The sequence below is a fragment of the Agrilus planipennis genome, unplaced genomic scaffold (assembly GCF_000699045.2).
Source record: "Agrilus planipennis isolate EAB-ADULT unplaced genomic scaffold, Apla_2.0 scaffold5, whole genome shotgun sequence".
Taxonomy (NCBI): Eukaryota; Metazoa; Arthropoda; class Insecta; order Coleoptera; family Buprestidae; genus Agrilus; species Agrilus planipennis.
Window position 1 is genome coordinate 2378874 of NW_020442468.1, and position 17826 is coordinate 2396699.

At 34.7% G+C, this 17826-nt stretch overlaps 2 protein-coding genes across 4 annotated transcripts in view; both read right to left on the bottom strand.

Moving 5' to 3' along the window:
• Positions 1-17826, bottom strand: part of LOC108735588 — a 74577-nt gene that overhangs the window by 42591 nt on the left and 14160 nt on the right. The gene's annotated exons all lie outside the window — the stretch shown is intronic.
• Positions 13425-16972, bottom strand: LOC108735620 (serine/threonine-protein kinase HSL1-like). Its single transcript, XM_018467659.2, has 2 exons — positions 14703-16972; positions 13425-13486 (listed from the first exon to the last, which is right to left on the bottom strand). Exons 1-2 carry the CDS (start codon positions 16766-16768, stop codon positions 13426-13428), a joined length of 2127 nt encoding a protein of 708 aa, XP_018323161.1. The 5' UTR covers positions 16769-16972; the 3' UTR covers position 13425.

The following is a 17826-nucleotide window of genomic DNA, read 5'->3' on the forward strand; positions in this document are numbered from 1 at the left end:
CAAACAATTATTGGACAAGGAAATCTAGTTGAGTTGTATGAAACCCAAATAAACAAGTCATTGTTAATCAAATTTTCACAAACACGTACACTCGAAACTCCAAAACGCGTTTCAGCACTCGTGGTATCATCCTGACTGACAATGAGTAAATCTCTAACTCTAACTGAGGATGATATCTTATGTGTCGAAACGCTTTTGAGATTTCGTATTACACGTACTTAAGGAATGGGCGGGGCGGAAAAGAAAAGGTTAGAAGCGATCGAAGTGTGGTGTTACAGGCAAATGATGCGGATACCGTGGATAGAAAAGGTTAGAAATGAAGAGGTATTAGAAAGAATAGGAGAACATAGAACTGTATGGAAGTCAATAAGAAATAGGCGAGATAGGTTGGTAGGACACCTCAGGCATGAAGGTTTAGTCAGAAACATATTAGAGGCAGAAACGGGAGTTAGGAAGGGTAGAGGTAGACCTAGATTAGATTACTGTTCGCAAATATGGATGTGGGTTGTTCTAGTTTTATCGTGGATACAGAAGGTTAGGAATGATGAGGCATTAAAAAGAATAGGAGAACAGAAGACTCAATGGAACTCAATAAAAAATAGGCGAGATAGGTTGGTAAGACACCTTCTCAGGCATGAAGGTTTAGTCAGAAACATATTAGAGGCAAAAACGGGAGTTAGGAAGGGTAGAGGTAGACCTAGATTAGATTACTACTCGCAAATATGGATGTGAGTTGTTCTAGTTTTAGGGAAATGCGAAGATTAGATCAGGATAGGAAAGAGTGGAGGTGCGTGTCCAACCAGTCTTCGGACTGACGACTTTATGATGATGAATGTGCTGTTGCTTCATTCTTAAGTGAATCGCAGAGGGAAAATATGTCTACTCCACAGTTGGACCCTCGCTTCTAAAGGCACCTTTTGCGTGCATTATTTTATATACCTTTTGTATTCCATAGCTATGTTATTATTGGACAACACTGTCCCCACTAGATGATAAGTTAAGAAATAGTAAAAATTGATCTTTTTATTTTTTTGTTCCTGAAGGTTACTGAAGAAAATAACGATACTGTCTACATATTCATTCACCTTTTCATGACCACCTTCAATTAAATAACTGTAGCTACTTTATTTAAACAATTATTTTTTTCATGAGATGGACAATTCCGATTTTTAGTTAGAGTTTAAAAATGTACAAAAATAATTTATTACATACACATAAAAGTTGAGTAAACACATTCTTGTACCAATGACCAATTCGTTGCCTTTTCTTTCTTTCTTTTTTTTTTATAAGATTTTGAAATATGTATAACGTGGACGATTAGTAAATGCCAACAGTTTTCATGAGTCAGCGTCTCCATGTTGCTGTGTCACTAACCACGCATTTTGACACTAAATAACACAGAAAATATTTGCAAGCCATACCTTTGGTATGTACATTACATTAAACTAATGATACAAAGGTGGACCTTGATTGAAACACAATTTCCGTATGTAAATCTGTATCAAATTTATCTAAATTTGAACTTTGTTCTCTAGTGGCAAATATTTATGCAATGTGTCTTGAATAGCATCTTCTTAAATCACAACTAGTAGATAAATTCTTTTGTCGTTGAAAAGTACGCAAAAAAATCAGTTTGTACAATAAATAAATATTAATTACAGCTTATCATCCTCTTTTATGGTGGTGCTATTGATGTATACTGCAGAATATTTGGGACACCCGGATATCCCCCAGCGTTTTGGAGTTTATACAATATTCTTCCTCAATAGCGAACGAGAATACCCCCTTTTATATAGAACGCTGGTGCATGTACTTCCATAGGGTGCAGGTAAGTCTTTTATTGTTACAATTCGTAATAGATAAACAATCGATATAATATAATAGAGGGGAAAAACTTTGAACTTAGAAGACCGAGCGAGAGGACGCGGGTTCAATTCCGGGTCCGTCTGCCTTGGTCCAAGTTTTTCTGTGTGGTTTTCTTGGATCACTTAGGCAAATCCTGGAATAGTAATATTCCACAGGTAATCTTTAATTGTCTTCTGTCTTCATTTCGTCCGTCTCATCTTTCTCACCCGAACCACCACCACCCACCCATTCTCACGATTCCTGGAAGGAGGCTGAAAAGGGCCTTCCGCTCTACCTTCCGCTGTAGTGAATGAAACATCCAAAGGTTTTTGTTTTAACTTAGAAGTCGTGTTAGATACAGCTAAAAAGCTATTACAATAAATATCCCATAAATACTTGACTAATCCGTAGTCTCAAATACTTTTAGTAATTTTCATCGGAATTCTCTACTCGGGTAACTCAGACCGTAACATAATGTGTAAGATAGGAACCAATCGTAGACTAGGAGGTCGAATTCAATTACTATACATTACACCCACTTGTGTAGGTAGGTACCTATATTTTCAACGTTTTTTGAAAGACCAACTAAAATAAATCGAGAAAGACTCGGTCTTTTTTTCGGCCACTTTCAGCAGCTGCGTTAATGAAACTGTAACTTTTTATTGATGATAACAGCCGCGGACATTATACGAAGTCCTGTGAATTTTAATGTGCCAACTGCAACGAACCTGATCCGGCAACCAATTTCTTCGCATCTGAATTAAATAAGATTGAGGCTATTGAACTTTACACATGATCAAATTGACTCTTGGACAACAATAATTTCATTTTCTTTCCGTTGCCAATATTACCTACCCACCGTACGTGTGTATAGGTGCTCCTCTCATCATTCATGCTACCTTACAAGTTCTTAATAATAGTAATAGACATATACTTTAGCTCAATTTTAGAGTCATGATCCCGACGGAATGGATCCTTTGTGTTATTTAATGGATTCGTTTTCATTACTGACATGAATCACTTTTGAATGTAGCTATAGCGTCGACGAAAAGATTAGATCCAGCAACGGTTTATCTAACATGAGCTGCAAATCTGCAGAACACATAAAATTGTTGCACATAAACACTGATAATAACATCTAATTCAATATAAATAAGCCTGCGCGTACTAATAGTATTATTATTCGTAAAGTAGAGACCCTTTCTACATATTTCAAAATTGGCGGGTGCGAACAAAGCTGTAAACATCAGAGTCAATTATTGTTGACTGTTGTCGTTTGCTAATCAGTGAATGCAGGCTTTTTGTGTGCAAAACAATCATCAGCAGTTCACATTCATTAGGAGTTAATACCTCTTTTATGGACCAACTGTGTAATGAGTAAAGGAAAGGTTAGACAATGATGTTGCTAATTCAACAATGGTCGTACTAATGTCCATGACAAAGGGAGGAGTTGTAGATCCAGTCTTCAGGCTGATGAACTCGTTCAACAGGTGGACCAAAAGCTCCGATCTCCAAACGACGATTGACAATTAATGCCCTTGCTGATGATTTTTCTCTTACTGGATGCACAGTCATATTGAAGATTGTTACGGAAAAACCTGGATGTCACAAATTATGTGCAAGCTGACTACAGAAAGTGTTCGCCAACCAGACAACACAAAGAGCAAGGAATGGCAAAAAGACGGGCGCTTTTGGATCGTTATCGAGGAGATGGAGATGACTTATTTTCTCACATTGTGGATATTGTATGACGGTACAGAAACCAAACAACAATCCAAGCATTGACGCTGTTCAACTTCAACAAAAAAAAAAAAAATGCAAGCAATCTTCGATTATACTCGACTCGGAAAATGATGGCTGAAGTTTTCTGAGATGATAGAAATGTTCTTTTGGTGGAGTTCATGGGAAACTGTGGTCAAAAATAGTCCTCCTCCACGACAATACTCATCCTCACACTACTCCCATAACCAAAGAGGAGAGCCAAGATTTTCGTTAGGAACTTTTGGACCACCCATCTTACAGTCCCGACCTTGAACTATTTCTTGTTTCTGCACTTCAAACAGCGACTTACTGGTCAACACTTTGAGAATGACGAGGACCTCAAGACCGCCACTATGAACTGGCTCACGTATTCTGCGTACCACATATTTTAATTAATTTAAACAATTACTTTTGGATAATAGTATAGACATTCCACGCATATAAGAAGGCGACAAAATAATGGAAATTCTTTAAACGCTCCGCGAAATCAACACACTCCTGATGGTTATTTCTCGCAAGCAGATAGATGGAATATTGTTAACGGACATAGCAAGATATTTTTGGCGAAGGACTTCGGCACCAAACAATTCTATTTTTTCCACCAAAAACTGGTAAAAGTGCGTTTACAAAAGATGAAGTACAAAGTGTAATGTTCCCTTAATTCTATAAACTGCGCTTTTTAACTGGAAATGTTCGCCGGTTTGCTATAATCTTCTTTTACTTAATCCCTAAAGTCGTGTTGGTAACAATTTTCAATGATGGACATTGAGGATTTTAAGAACGATGAGTTTGACTCATTTTAGGATGAAATAAAGTATCACAGTTACAAGTGAGATGGACCTTTTTTAGTTTATCTTTGAAAGGGTTAATGTACTGTAGTTTTAGCTGTAAATCATTTCTCTGTGGGTTTGTGACGTAGCAATAGGTGAGTGAGAGGGTCATGAAAAGCAAGTGATGGGATACATTTAATGTGATTGTGTTTTAAGCAAACAGAAGATAACGAAGAAATATACAAACAAAGTGAGTTGATGTTATTTATGTATACTATTTGTTGCTGTCTTTAACATTTTTGTCAACATAGGAACAAGCCACAGTTTCATTCATGTTTTTGTTTTCCAATTGGGAATTCCCCCATACCTAACCTAACCTAACCTAACCTAACCTCCTCGTACTTACGAATTTATTCCGTTTGAGTTACACTTTTATATCCCATTATCGTTACTTTCATTTATGATAACCCGGTGGTATGTCTTTTATTTATCTAAAACATGTACATGTCTTCTTCAAAACATGTGGCCCATTTTAAGATGAAAAGAAAAAAAGAGGAAATCGAAACGCATACGTAAGATTCTCACATATTTATTACACCTCCACTCACATGCTCACAAACATTCAGAGACATAGGTGAATGACTGCTATCAATGATATATACACGAATTCCTATAATCTAAATCAGCATTTCCTCTTACGTATAATCCCGGTTGCCTGGGAGGTATTGTATAATCTGCATAAGTATGCATCGCAGTTAAATATTATATTGCAACTAATCAAAGTTTAATTTCAATTTTTCTGCAGAATATGAAAGCTATGCAATGTATTTAAGCTAAGAAAAGAAAAACGGAAACAATTAACATGAGAATTAATTACTTAGTTATTCAAATCAAGCCGATTGATAAAATAATAAAATATGCAATTATTTATAAATTATTTCTTACTGTATTTTTACATTTTTTTCAATTAACTAAACAATTATCCATTACAAATTTTCCTGTTGATTTAAAAAATCATGCGTACCAACTGTAAACTTGAAAATTGTAAAATGACTCACCGATATGACGTAAGCATGAATTAATTAAATTGTAGGTAATAATACAGGCACCGAAGTCCAGCAAAATTATGCTGTAACATGACTCATACTTTCGTCGTTAATGACCTCTTTAACAACAAATAATAATTTGCAAAAAGATGATAGAGCACAACTTCTTCGATCATTACCTAAATCTGGATAATCTTAATTGTTAGTAATACTACAACAAAACGACTTGATTATAATGAATAGTTTTAATTAAGTAATTATTATTTTCGACCTTCCATATGTACTTATATGTTAGTGCATACTCTTATTTAAATTTTACATGCCTATTTACTGAAGTAAGTGAAGATAAATAATCATAAGCTATTTTTATAAGCGACCTCTTTAAAAAAAAGTTCTGTGGTATCTCCAGTAATCAAGAAATTTAGTCGAACTATTATTGGTAGAGGCTGAAATTTTGGATAAACATTTTGGTGAATACAGTACCTAGGTGTAATAAAATAAAATTGTTTTATTTTTTAAAAATTTTATTTAAAAGGAAGTATATTATTATCGCGAGTGGCAAATCTGGAAGACAGTGATCAAAACCTTGGTTTACAGCACGCCAATTAATTGAGGAGAGACTAAAACCGAAAACGCGAACCTTCGTTCGTGTTGTCTTTTCCTGCCATAACCTTATGATCCTAAGCAATGCCCATACGGTAGAAAAACATGACACGAATAAAGTGGACCAAAGAAAACTTAACTTAACTTAATTTCCATTTAGATCTTTACATTTGACAACCGGAAACCCGCGCTTATGTAGAAGAAGGTTTGTTTTTCAAAGTTTAACTGCTCGCGATAAGCTACCTGTTACCGACATTTTGTTTTCGGAGCTGCCTGCGACGCGCTGATGAGATCCAAAAAGATCGAAATCGCGATCCGCGTCTGGCAGTTCCGACAGAATACAGACCACTTCGAATTATTAAAAGAGCTTCAATTTACTTATCGGTAGAATAAAATTGACCTAGAGATCGCAAAAACGTGCCCACTTCATTCGGAATACAAATCAGGAGGTTCCGATTCCCGATTAAAACCTTACCTAGCATCAGATAGATGACAAAGTGAACACGCCTCATAATGAAATCAAAGTCTAGGTCAACACACTGCTAAAAATGCAAATTACACTCTGTGGCGGAAAGGTGTCAAGTGCACTCGGTTCTCAGACGGAAAACTTTTACAATGCCGATGTCTTGTTGAAAGTAATAAAGACTCACACTACAAGTCACTTTACAATATGAAGGACCATAAACACAACAAAAAAAACTACCGCGTGCGTTAAAAAAATTAGGAAGAAAAAGGAGCGGTTGTAAGACAAAAGCATACTTCCTTATTGGAAATTATTATTAATCTTGAAACAATTTATATACAGGGAGACTCTAAAAGAAGCACCACGAATGTATAGAGTATAGATCATTTATTTAGAGAAAGATTGGGATTTGATCCGAAATCTAAAATACTTTTCCAAACCAATTTTCTATTTGTAAAATGTAAAATACATTTTTGCAGTTAAAAGATTTGCTAATATCACCGATCAAACATTATATAAAATAATTAATGAATGTTGCTCTCAAAAAATTCTAAACTCTTCGGAAATGGATAATCTAAAATATTGGATCGATATTGTTTTCCGGGTTCAACGTCAGGGTCCGTGGAATTTTGAAGTTCCAAATTGATATCAGCACCTGCCAAATCACCACTTATCGTACCTTTAGCAAGAAACTATGACATTCTATGAATTACGACAAACAGCCCGCAAAACAATATCGAATTGATATACCCCAGCTGTGTAAAACTACAAGATATTGTGGTGTGTTAAAAAATGCCTATAATCCAAAATTCGATTCGAAAAACTTCACTTATTACATGAAGCCAAAGCTGAAGAAACTATGGATTCCATTTCTTTCTCTTATTACAATGTGTATAAGATAAGAAACAAAATTGGGTTGTAAATATTTTGATGTAAAATGACTGAGGTTGATTTTACATCAATAAAATTATTTGCAACCCCATTTGGCTCTGATCATTCACGGTAAACGAACTATTTTGGCATCAGTGTCTTTTTTAACAAAATAACGCTACTTATTATCTGATGATAATATTCCTGGCCAATATTCGTTTGTATCCTGTTCTTTTTCTGTAACTGAAAGGATAATAACTATAATCCTATTTGGAGCTTAGGAGTTTAGGTCTGTGCGCGTGTCTGTGGAATCATAACTGATCAATGAATCATTCAATTTTGATGCCGCTTATTCCGTTTGAGGTTTATATTTATGTGAGTGTTTCTCTAGGAAGTTTTAGAGAAACCAATGTAGCCATTTTGAAATATTTGAAGTTCGCTAGTACGTTGCCATCTACCAATAATTGCAGCTAACTAGAGTTCCTATTTGGAATGTTAGACAAGGGCTTTACTAAGGAGTATATACCTGTCCAAATGAGAACTTGAACCAAATCTTAGATATTTCAAATTACGGAAATTAAACACATAAAATATTAATAGAACAATATAACTGTAGTGACCATAATAATGATAATCATTTTATACTCTTTAATAAACGCAAACCTTGTAAAATATATGCATATAAGAACTTGATGCGGTGTTTTCTTCTGGGATTTTTGGCCGTGGTCAGTGGAATTTTAATTTTCCAAACGTTTCGCCGTTCTTTGCTGACGGCATCTTCAGTGGTGAAGCCAAAAACCCCGGAAGAAAACACCGCATCGATATACGCCGGCCATGAAAGCCTAAGAACTACAGTAACTTTAAGTTTCTTTGTTTAGAATTGCCTTCCATTTATTTCCGTCCTCAAGTTTCATAAATGCAAACTAATGTTATAAAGTTTATCTTTTCTGATAACAATAGATGAATCGTTAAGATCATGCTAGTATTATTATATAGGTATGTATGTTTTCTAAATATGCATTTATAAAAGTATACACATATGCATCTATACAAAATGTAGTATCTTACAAAACCGTGACCCACTTTTTAGTAATACATTTATCTGCAACAATCGACGTACGATTTACTATTTCTAATAGCAACATAATTGCAAAATATTAATGATAAACATAACATAGGGTCAAACAAAAACACATTTGATTGTAAATACGTGGTTACTTTCCTTGAAACCGAATCAGACAATATTCCATTACATTATACCATGTTTTGTTAGTTACAACGATATGCCAAAATAGAAAAATCACCATCAAGATACGTCACTATCAATTATCTTTGCATTAGGATCACAACAAATGACGCAAACGTAAGTTATAAGCTCAGTTCAGTTTGATCCGACAAATGATCGCCTATCTTTAGAAACAATTTTATGTGGGTTTCGTATTTGTATTTGATTTAATTGGGAATGTTTCGAAATTATTACCATCATCATCATTTTCATAATGTCATCAGCCCGAAGAATGGTTGAAGATCTAGATCTGCCTCTACCCTTAACTCCTGTTATATTTCTTACTAGCCCTTCATGCCTAAGAACGTAACCTACCAACATATCTCTCCTATTTCTTATTGATTTCCATAAAGCCCTCTGTTCTTCTACTGTTTCTAATATTTTTTTAACATCTAATTTCACACCTGTACGTAGTATACAGCGCATAACTTCCAATAAGTAAACAAGAGACCTCTAGCGAGTAGTAGAACAAGTATGATGCGAGAATGTTACGACAAAATAGAAGAAAACGGCTTTGAATGCTTACGTTTTAAACAAATTCCCACAATGTCTAGGATGAGATAATTTATTAGCATTTTTATGTACATGGACTTATAAAATTTCCAACATTGTATATGCATCTATGTAATTTTCAAGAAGTTATTATGCCTTCACAAATGGTTTTCATGCTTTTAGAAGCCCTAGTACCATCTAATTGATAACAATATAACCACTAATAATCGCATTTCTCTTCTTGTCTTTGATTATCGTTTATCATTAGACTTAAAAGCAATTTCAGTGTGTGTTATATTTAGATGTGCACCGTACGAGCGCCTAATCAGCATTATTACCGGTCTCTAAAGCCTTTTTAACACAAAGAATTAACTACATAATGTACACATGATTAGACATTTATTTCTGCTGTTAGCCCATAAAAGAAATGGCTATCGTTCGTTAACGTTGATGATGTTTGTTAGTCATTGCTATTTTCCACCACTTTTTATTACAAGAAGAGCGCCTGGTTATTTAAAACTTTTATTTTCTTTTACTTGAGCTCAAGTTTAGAAGGATTCTAAGAAAAGTTGGTACATCGCCATGTTATTGTGATAAAAGATTTAGAACAGGAAATTTTACTTAGTTGAAAGGAAACGATAAACTATTACAAACAATGCTCTGCTAAAGATAAGTTGTTACTGCAAATATTCGAAAAAATATCTTTCTAACATTAATGTTATAAATGCAAATGTTACTTTATTTGTTTACTACCATTTCACGCTTTAACTATTCAACTGATCATTATGAAATATTATACATATATTATCAGGGATCGACATCATTAAAGACAGTACAACTGTAGAAATATATATATACATCACTTTTGAATGTAGCTATAGCGTCGACGAAAAGATTAGATCCAGCAACGGTTTATCTAACATCTAACATGAGCTGCAAATCTGCAGAACACATAAAATTGTTGCACATAAACACTGATAATAACATCTAATTCAATATAAATAAGCCTGCGCGTAGAATATAAAGATAGGAGACGAAAGGTTTGAAGAAGTGGCCGATTTTAGGTATTTAGGAAGTCAGTTAAGTCAGGACAGAAGGCGAATGATGAGGATACCGTGGATAGAGAAAGCTAAAATTGAAGAGGTGTTAGAAAGAATACGAGAACACAGGGCTCTATGGAAGTCAATAAGAAATGGTTGGTAGGACAACTTCTCAGGCATGAAGGTCTAGGGACATATTAGAGGCAGAAACGGGAGTTAGGAGGGATAGAGGTACAGCTAAATTAGATTACTGTTCGCAAATAGTTAAGGATATGGGTTGTTCTAGTTGTAGGGAAATGCGAAGATTAACTCAGGATAAGAAAGAGTGGAGGTGTGTGTCCAACCAGTCTTAGGACTGACGACCTTATGATGATGGGATTTAAGTTATTTGGTCATTTCGACATTTTAGCTTTCATTTGCTTTCCAAAACCGAAGAAAAGGCAAAGTCTTATAAAATATTTCTGTTGCATACTACCTATAATAATCTTGAAAAAAATCTCCACTTATTTAAAATTGAAACTCTCTAAACTTTAACACCGATAAATATTTATTTGTATTAATATCCTTTAACACTTTTATTAAAACTTTGTGTGAATATTCAAGTTGAGCGTCGTCATTCCAAGGAAATGGCAAATAATGATTTGTTGACTCATTACTCGCCTTCTAGAACTCCAAGGTCTGAATCAAGTATATGAACCTAATAAAATTACAATACGTGATGTTCAATTTCAACGGCCACCAAAACAAAAAATTCCGTGTACAGCGAAAATCTAATTGACGAAACAATGAAATCATATACATAACGTTCATTGACGACTTAAATCTATTCTCCATGGCAACTTGACAACCAATCGATGTATTAATAGTTGAAATTATAAATACAATAATATTTTGCGATAAGTTAAATTGAGTTTCCTCCAAAAATAAAGATTTATTTGAGAGAACTCTTATATTAAAGAAATTGGATACTTAATACCAACATTAATTCCGCCAGTTAATATTTAGACTCGACAAAATCCATTTGGAAACAATCGCCTTGTGGGTGTTGTTTGTTTTATAAAGAACTCATTTTTTCACGGTAATTTGATTGTACCTTTTATAAGTTTAATCACAGAGACATGCACAATGTCAACCTTGTTTATACCACATTAGAATATCAGATTGAAAAATATATCACTCCTAGTGTAAAATTACAATATCTACTTCGAGTATCTTCTGTTGATTTTATGTACATAATATTCTTATTTGTATACCTAAAAGTGAATCAGTTAAATATTAAAACATAATATAATTACCAAACATTTACCTATTTTCAATAACTACTAATAGATATTTCTTATTTGCTTATTAAATTATCGGTAGTTAAAGTTTTATAATGCATCAACGTGGGTTAATTTTGACAAAACAAATTACAATATGTCCTTTGTGTTTTGTCGGTAGAAGACGTCTGTGAAACTGGACAGGTAGAGGTTTTTCAGAAATCTACTCCGACATTGACGTCTTACAGATTAAACCGTCGTTAATGAGTATTTAAGGGTAAACCATACCCCTATTGACTATTTAGGTTTATAATATAAAGCAGACCCGTGAAAAAGATCAAGTACCTACGTGTTCGTTATCCGAAGCGAAATCAAAAGTTAACGTACCCATTAACATTATTAAATATGACCATCTCAAATCGCACCATCTTTAATAATTGCCTGCATGAACCCAATCTGACAGTGACCTTGTTACGTATCACGAAGGTACTTACAGCATACATGTAATAGCATTGAATTACTTTCGTTTGTGCCATAATAAGGTAAACTGCATTATACAAGTGGTCGTATATTAAATTCAGCAACAATAAGCGTAATTAATACCTAGATAAAATCCGGTATGAGAAGATGACATCGTCAAAAGACGGATTGACGTTGCTCTCAACAACATCTGGTCGGGTCAATTTCACCAATGGACCTTTTAAAACTTATTCTAAACATAACATAACCTGATGATGATGATGACGATGAAATAGTTGAAAATACGTTAATGTTATGAGGAAGGAGATCCAGGTAGAACTAGAATGAGTCACTTGTGATGGCGACTTTAGATAAAAACTACCATTTCGAAGGTTGTTAAACTAGCCGCGAATTCCAGACAAAATGGCCAAATGACTCTACGCATATATACATATTTATATAACTGCCTTGACGACACACAAAACGGATTAGTTTATAATAGTTACCTAATGCACTAGTGGCGATTTAAGAACTGAACAGTCTTACACGTAAAAATACGAAAATGACAAGAAATCGAAGAAAAAATTTTTGGAGCGATTTTAGTTTGGAGTCTCAATTCTATGAATTATATGAAATTCCGATATTGTACTAGGAAATGTATAAAACTAATGCTTTCTGTGAATAAAATACTCCAACATATCAGCCCGCCTCCGACAAACAGGGGCATTAAGTAAACTCCAATCTGTCATAAATGTACCTAACCAAACAATAACGTCACCAATGCAGGTAATTATCCAGAATTGGGACAATTTTGAAAAATTATGTAGAATGGCCGGAAATCGATGAAAAAATTTTTAGAGCGATTTTTTTCGCTATACCTGTATATTAATTTTACTTTCATTGCATATTACACACGGACCCTAATATATTTCTCATAAATATACAAATAAACATTTTACTATTTTTATCGAGTGTTCTCGTTTCTATTCGACTAAAATAGTTCTGTAGGCACTTTTAAAATCTAAAAAATAAGCAAAAAAAAAGTAAGTGTTTTTTTTTAAAGAATAAAACAATTGCATGTAACTTTTATTCGTTTTTTATTTGTCGTAGTATATATAAAGCCATGCATATTTTTCACAGAAAAACATCCAAAAATAATAATAACGTAGAAACAAAAACAAAAAAAAAATTAAAAGTACGACAAAAATATATATATATATATACCTATATAAAACGTCATCATTATCATGCACTTTAACACATAAATTAACCTGACAGTGCATTAAAAAATATATCACATAAAAACGAACAAGTCTATTAATATATATGTATGTATGTATGCATGTATGTATGCAGCAGGGGCAATTTTACCATGTTTCTGATTCATTATTATGCAAAAAATATGCAGTTACGATTATTGCTACAATTATCGTATTTTATAAAGCGTTTGTTGAATAATTGATTAATTAATTGATATTAAATTTCAGAAACATCGGAAAATTGGGAACGCACGTTGACGATCTATTACCGGCTTAATCTTTGTCAGGATTTGGGTTAACTCGACCATTGAGTTTGTCTAAACCTCCTTGCAATCTAAAACAAATATTAAGCATGTTAAATGAAGTTATTACGTTATTACTCATTCATAAGCAATATTGAATCACAGATTTTTATCTGTTTTATTTTTTTCAATTTGTAAACATTCAAGCGCTTCTCTGACACTTATGTACGCAAACATCATGAATCATGGTAACAAAAATAATTATTGAATAATAATTTTGTCATTTTCGTGTGATTATAAAGGAAACCATAAGGACGGTAGAAATATATATATACAGGGGCAAAAGATTAGTATGCTTAGATTTGCAGATGATATAGCAATATTAGCATCTAGCAAGGAGTTAGAGATAGATTTAAATAAAATGGATGCGGTACTGACAGAGTAAAACGAAAATACCGGCACGCAAGGAAAGAAAAAGTAGGGAAAGAGCGAATATAAAGATAGGAGACGAAAGGTTTGAAGAAGTGGCCGATTTTAGGTATTTAGGAAGTCAGTTAAGTCAGGACAGAAGGCGAATGATGAGGATACCGTGGATAGAGAAAGCTAAAATTGAAGAGGTGTTAGAAAGAATACGAGAACACAGGGCTCTATGGAAGTCAATAAGAAATGGTTGGTAGGACAACTTCTCAGGCATGAAGGTCTAGGGACATATTAGAGGCAGAAACGGGAGTTAGGAGGGATAGAGGTACAGCTAAATTAGATTACTGTTCGCAAATAGTTAAGGATATGGGTTGTTCTAGTTGTAGGGAAATGCGAAGATTAACTCAGGATAAGAAAGAGTGGAGGTGTGTGTCCAACCAGTCTTAGGACTGACGACCTTATGATGATGGGATTTAAGTTATTTGGTCATTTCGACATTTTAGCTTTCATTTGCTTTCCAAAACCGAAGAAAAGGCAAAGTCTTATAAAATATTTCTGTTGCATACTACCTATAATAATCTTGAAAAAAATCTCCACTTATTTAAAATTGAAACTCTCTANTGATTATAAAGGAAACCATAAGGCCGATGAACGTGTATCTAATCCATCTGATAATATTTTCAAACTGTCTGCACTGTAAAAGTATTGATTAGCAATGTACCTGCATGTTTTGTGTTTTCTATTAATTAATACCTGCAATTATTATGCAGCTTTAAATTGGATTAAAAGCGGATGAAAATTACCATGACATAATGTGAGATACTTTTAGACAATAGAGAAGCAATGAATGAATAATGTTCCCACGGTATAAAAACTGTTGATACTCACGCTATGCTTTCCAACTGCTTTGTGACTCCTTGATCTTCCCTGACCATATTCCTGGGCAATGTTGCAATAATGCCATTGGCCTTGGGATTGTAAGCTCCTAATAGTCCCCTGTACGTGTTGTAAACCATTTTTTTAACGTTCGGGTCTGTTTTCTCGATTTTCGCGTTCCTGTCAGCTACCGGGATGACAGTCTTCGCATTGGCTTCGAGTATTGACGCGGTGCTTTCGATTTTTGATCCGCTCATCGTTCTCCTCAACGTGCTCGACATTACCGGAACTCTTCCATTCGCGTTCGACTGACCGTTATATATGGATTTCAAGGGCTGCACATCAATTTTTTTTGGTGGGGACGACGTTCTTTCCTTGTTTTCGCGATAATTGTTGTGACTACTACTACTACTACCTCCATCATTGGTAATATGATTCGGAGTTGTTGTTGTTGTTGTTGATGTCAGCACCGGTTGAGATCGATCCGTCAAGGATTGCGGAGATATCGGCTTTAATAAAGTAGACGGTATTCTATTTTGTTGCGTTTTATGAGTATTGTCATAGTCTCCTTGTAATCCATTGCCGTTACTCTCTAACTCGTCGCCAAATGATTTTGTCTTTCTCAGTTTTCTTGTGCCTTCTATGAGGACCTTGGCCAGGTTCATTGCTGCTTGATTGGTCTCTTTTGGCTTTGAGGTTTGGGCTTGTTCGCAGTCAGTCTTGACAGAGCTCCATTTTCTTGGAGAACTTGACGATGATGTCTTAGAATCCATTACTAACATTGGCGGTGGTGGAGGTGGAGGTGGTGGAATTGAAAATTCTTGTGGAGATTCCACTTGTATAACTGGGATTTCGAACGTTGATTCGACTTGTTTCTCTAAGGTTTCATCGTGATTTAAAAATTCATTTGAGGAATAAGAACTCAAAGATTCACTGGACGATGTTCCTTTTTCCTTTTCCCCGTTTTGGTGTCCGTCTATTTTGCTTATGTTTCCATTTAGAAGTCTTGCGTTTATTTTGTTCAATTCTTCGGAAATTTGCCAAACATTTGCACTGAATTTTGTAGATCCATTTTGCAACGAGCTTTTTCTCTGATTTGTTTCGAATTTTTCGATGACTGCGCAGTCTGTTTGGTCTCCGATTTTGGTATTGGGTTTTGCTTGGTCGTTCAAATTTTTAGATGAACCAAACGATTTATAATCATTTGGTAACGTTTGGGATTTGGTTAATACAACCTTTCCGCCATTAAGAGAGCTGTTGCGTGATTTTGGACTTAGTTGTTCAAGTTTGTTGTCTTCTTGTTGAACCGTGAAAGGACTTGTTCTTCCGTTAATAAAAGAGCTCCTTTCGGGGACGACATCGGGTTTGGCTCTACTTTTTGTCTTTCCTAGCGTACCGTTTAAAGGCTGATCTTTCTTGCTTAAATCATTAAATTTCTTTATGGTTTCTACAGTTCTTCCGCTGCTATATCCATTTGACCGCTTGAATATTTCTTCTGTGTTTGTTTTCTGAGCAATGATACCATTTGGTGGTAATTTATGGGTGGTGGTTTTATCTAACTTTAATACATTTGTTTTAATACCATTTTCTTTTGGACTTACTGATCCATTGGAATTGGTAACGTCAAGTCTTTCTGCACTGTTCCTTCCATTCTTTCCATTTTCTACTCCAACAACCTCTATGTAAATTTCACTTTTAATATTTTTCTTCTCAGGCAGGGTTGGTTTCACGGGGCTGAACTTTTTGGTGCTGTAGTTCTCCAAAAACTCTTTGTAAGGTTTGACACCAACGAAGCTGATTTCGTTTTTTCTGATCTGGGAATTGGTGCTAAGGTCAGAGCTGACGCTGCACGATGAGCTATTGGCACTTTTGCTTTCAGAAAGTGTATACGATGAAATTCCACTGTCGGCCGAAGAAAGACTTTCTTGATCGTCCCTGGAGCCGGTTCTACTTTCGTTAAAGCTCTGCAGGTAGTCCCGATAAGATCTGTAGTTTGTTTTCACTGACACTGATCCAAATTTTTCCGAATACCTTCTGGGTAAGCTTTGGGTTTTCATCGGGTTTTGGATCTCCCACATTTTAAATAATTAGAGATGAAGATGATAACTGCGACGGTTCCAATCAAAAGAACATTTAATGTCGACGCGTTCGTTTGAGGAAAGTTTAATAAAAAAAAGCGCGGTTTTTATTTAACTCTCGGATGGACGGACCACTTGTTGAGCAGGAGCAACTTCAAGTGCAACTAAATGACTCGACCGAGTGATTCCGCTGAACAGCCGCGCACAGTGTACTCAACCGGTATTTTCTGATGATATCACCTTATAATGTAGGAGGGGATGGTACCGACTGACTATGTAATTTATTCTTTTTATTATTATTAGTAGGATTTTTACTAATATTGTTATTAATACTATCATCTTCCATTATGTCTGTCGGTTGCCATTTAACAGATTCATCATTAATCTCATAAATAATTTACATACTCTGTGAAGACGTATTCTTGCAAGAAAAACTTGGTCCCAATGAGAAACAACAAGTGATATACAGTAAAAGCTCTTTATTCGCGGGGTATACGTTCCATAAATACGCTGCGAATACAGAAACCCTGGATATGGAATGGTAATTACTATGGAATCATAGGGGATACGTTCGAAGGTTCCAAAATGGAACTAACATGTATCAAAATAAAATCAATGTATTGATAAATTCGCAATTAAAATTAATCTTTATAATCAGCTTTAGACAAGAGCTTAAAGTGATTTTTTGTTGTTTTGAATTTTGAAATTAGTCTAATCGGTTACATCTTTTATAAAAATCGCCCCAGCACGAACCAATAGTACTCAAAAGATGCTACGTTGAAAAATAACACCGAATCCTTTTCTACTCGGTTAGATTTTTTAAAAAAGCCGCTTCGGCACGTACCAACTGTACATACTCAAAAGATGCCGATACATTAAATGGATTCAGTAGCACACGCGCCATAGAGTAATAACATGCTTATCGGTTCTAGATATCATGAGTTTAATATTTGGAACAGACGTTTGAAATTTTGTAGTAAGATAGGTAAAGCTTTGTTCTAAAGCTTGTCGAAGGCCATTTTTTAAGTTTTTAATTTCTATTGAAAATACGTGTCCTA

What these genes read in the sequence shown, in the direction of transcription:
- LOC108735620 (XM_018467659.2), bottom strand. Translation starts at nt 16,768, where the DNA reads ATGTGGGAGATCCAAAACCCGATGAAAACCCAAAGCTTACCCAGAAGG. An exon ending in AAGCAGTTGGAAAGCATAGC is followed by an intron (nt 13,487 to 14,702) that starts GTGAGTATCAAC and finishes TATTTGTTTTAG; the next exon opens with ATTGCAAGGAGGTTTAGACA.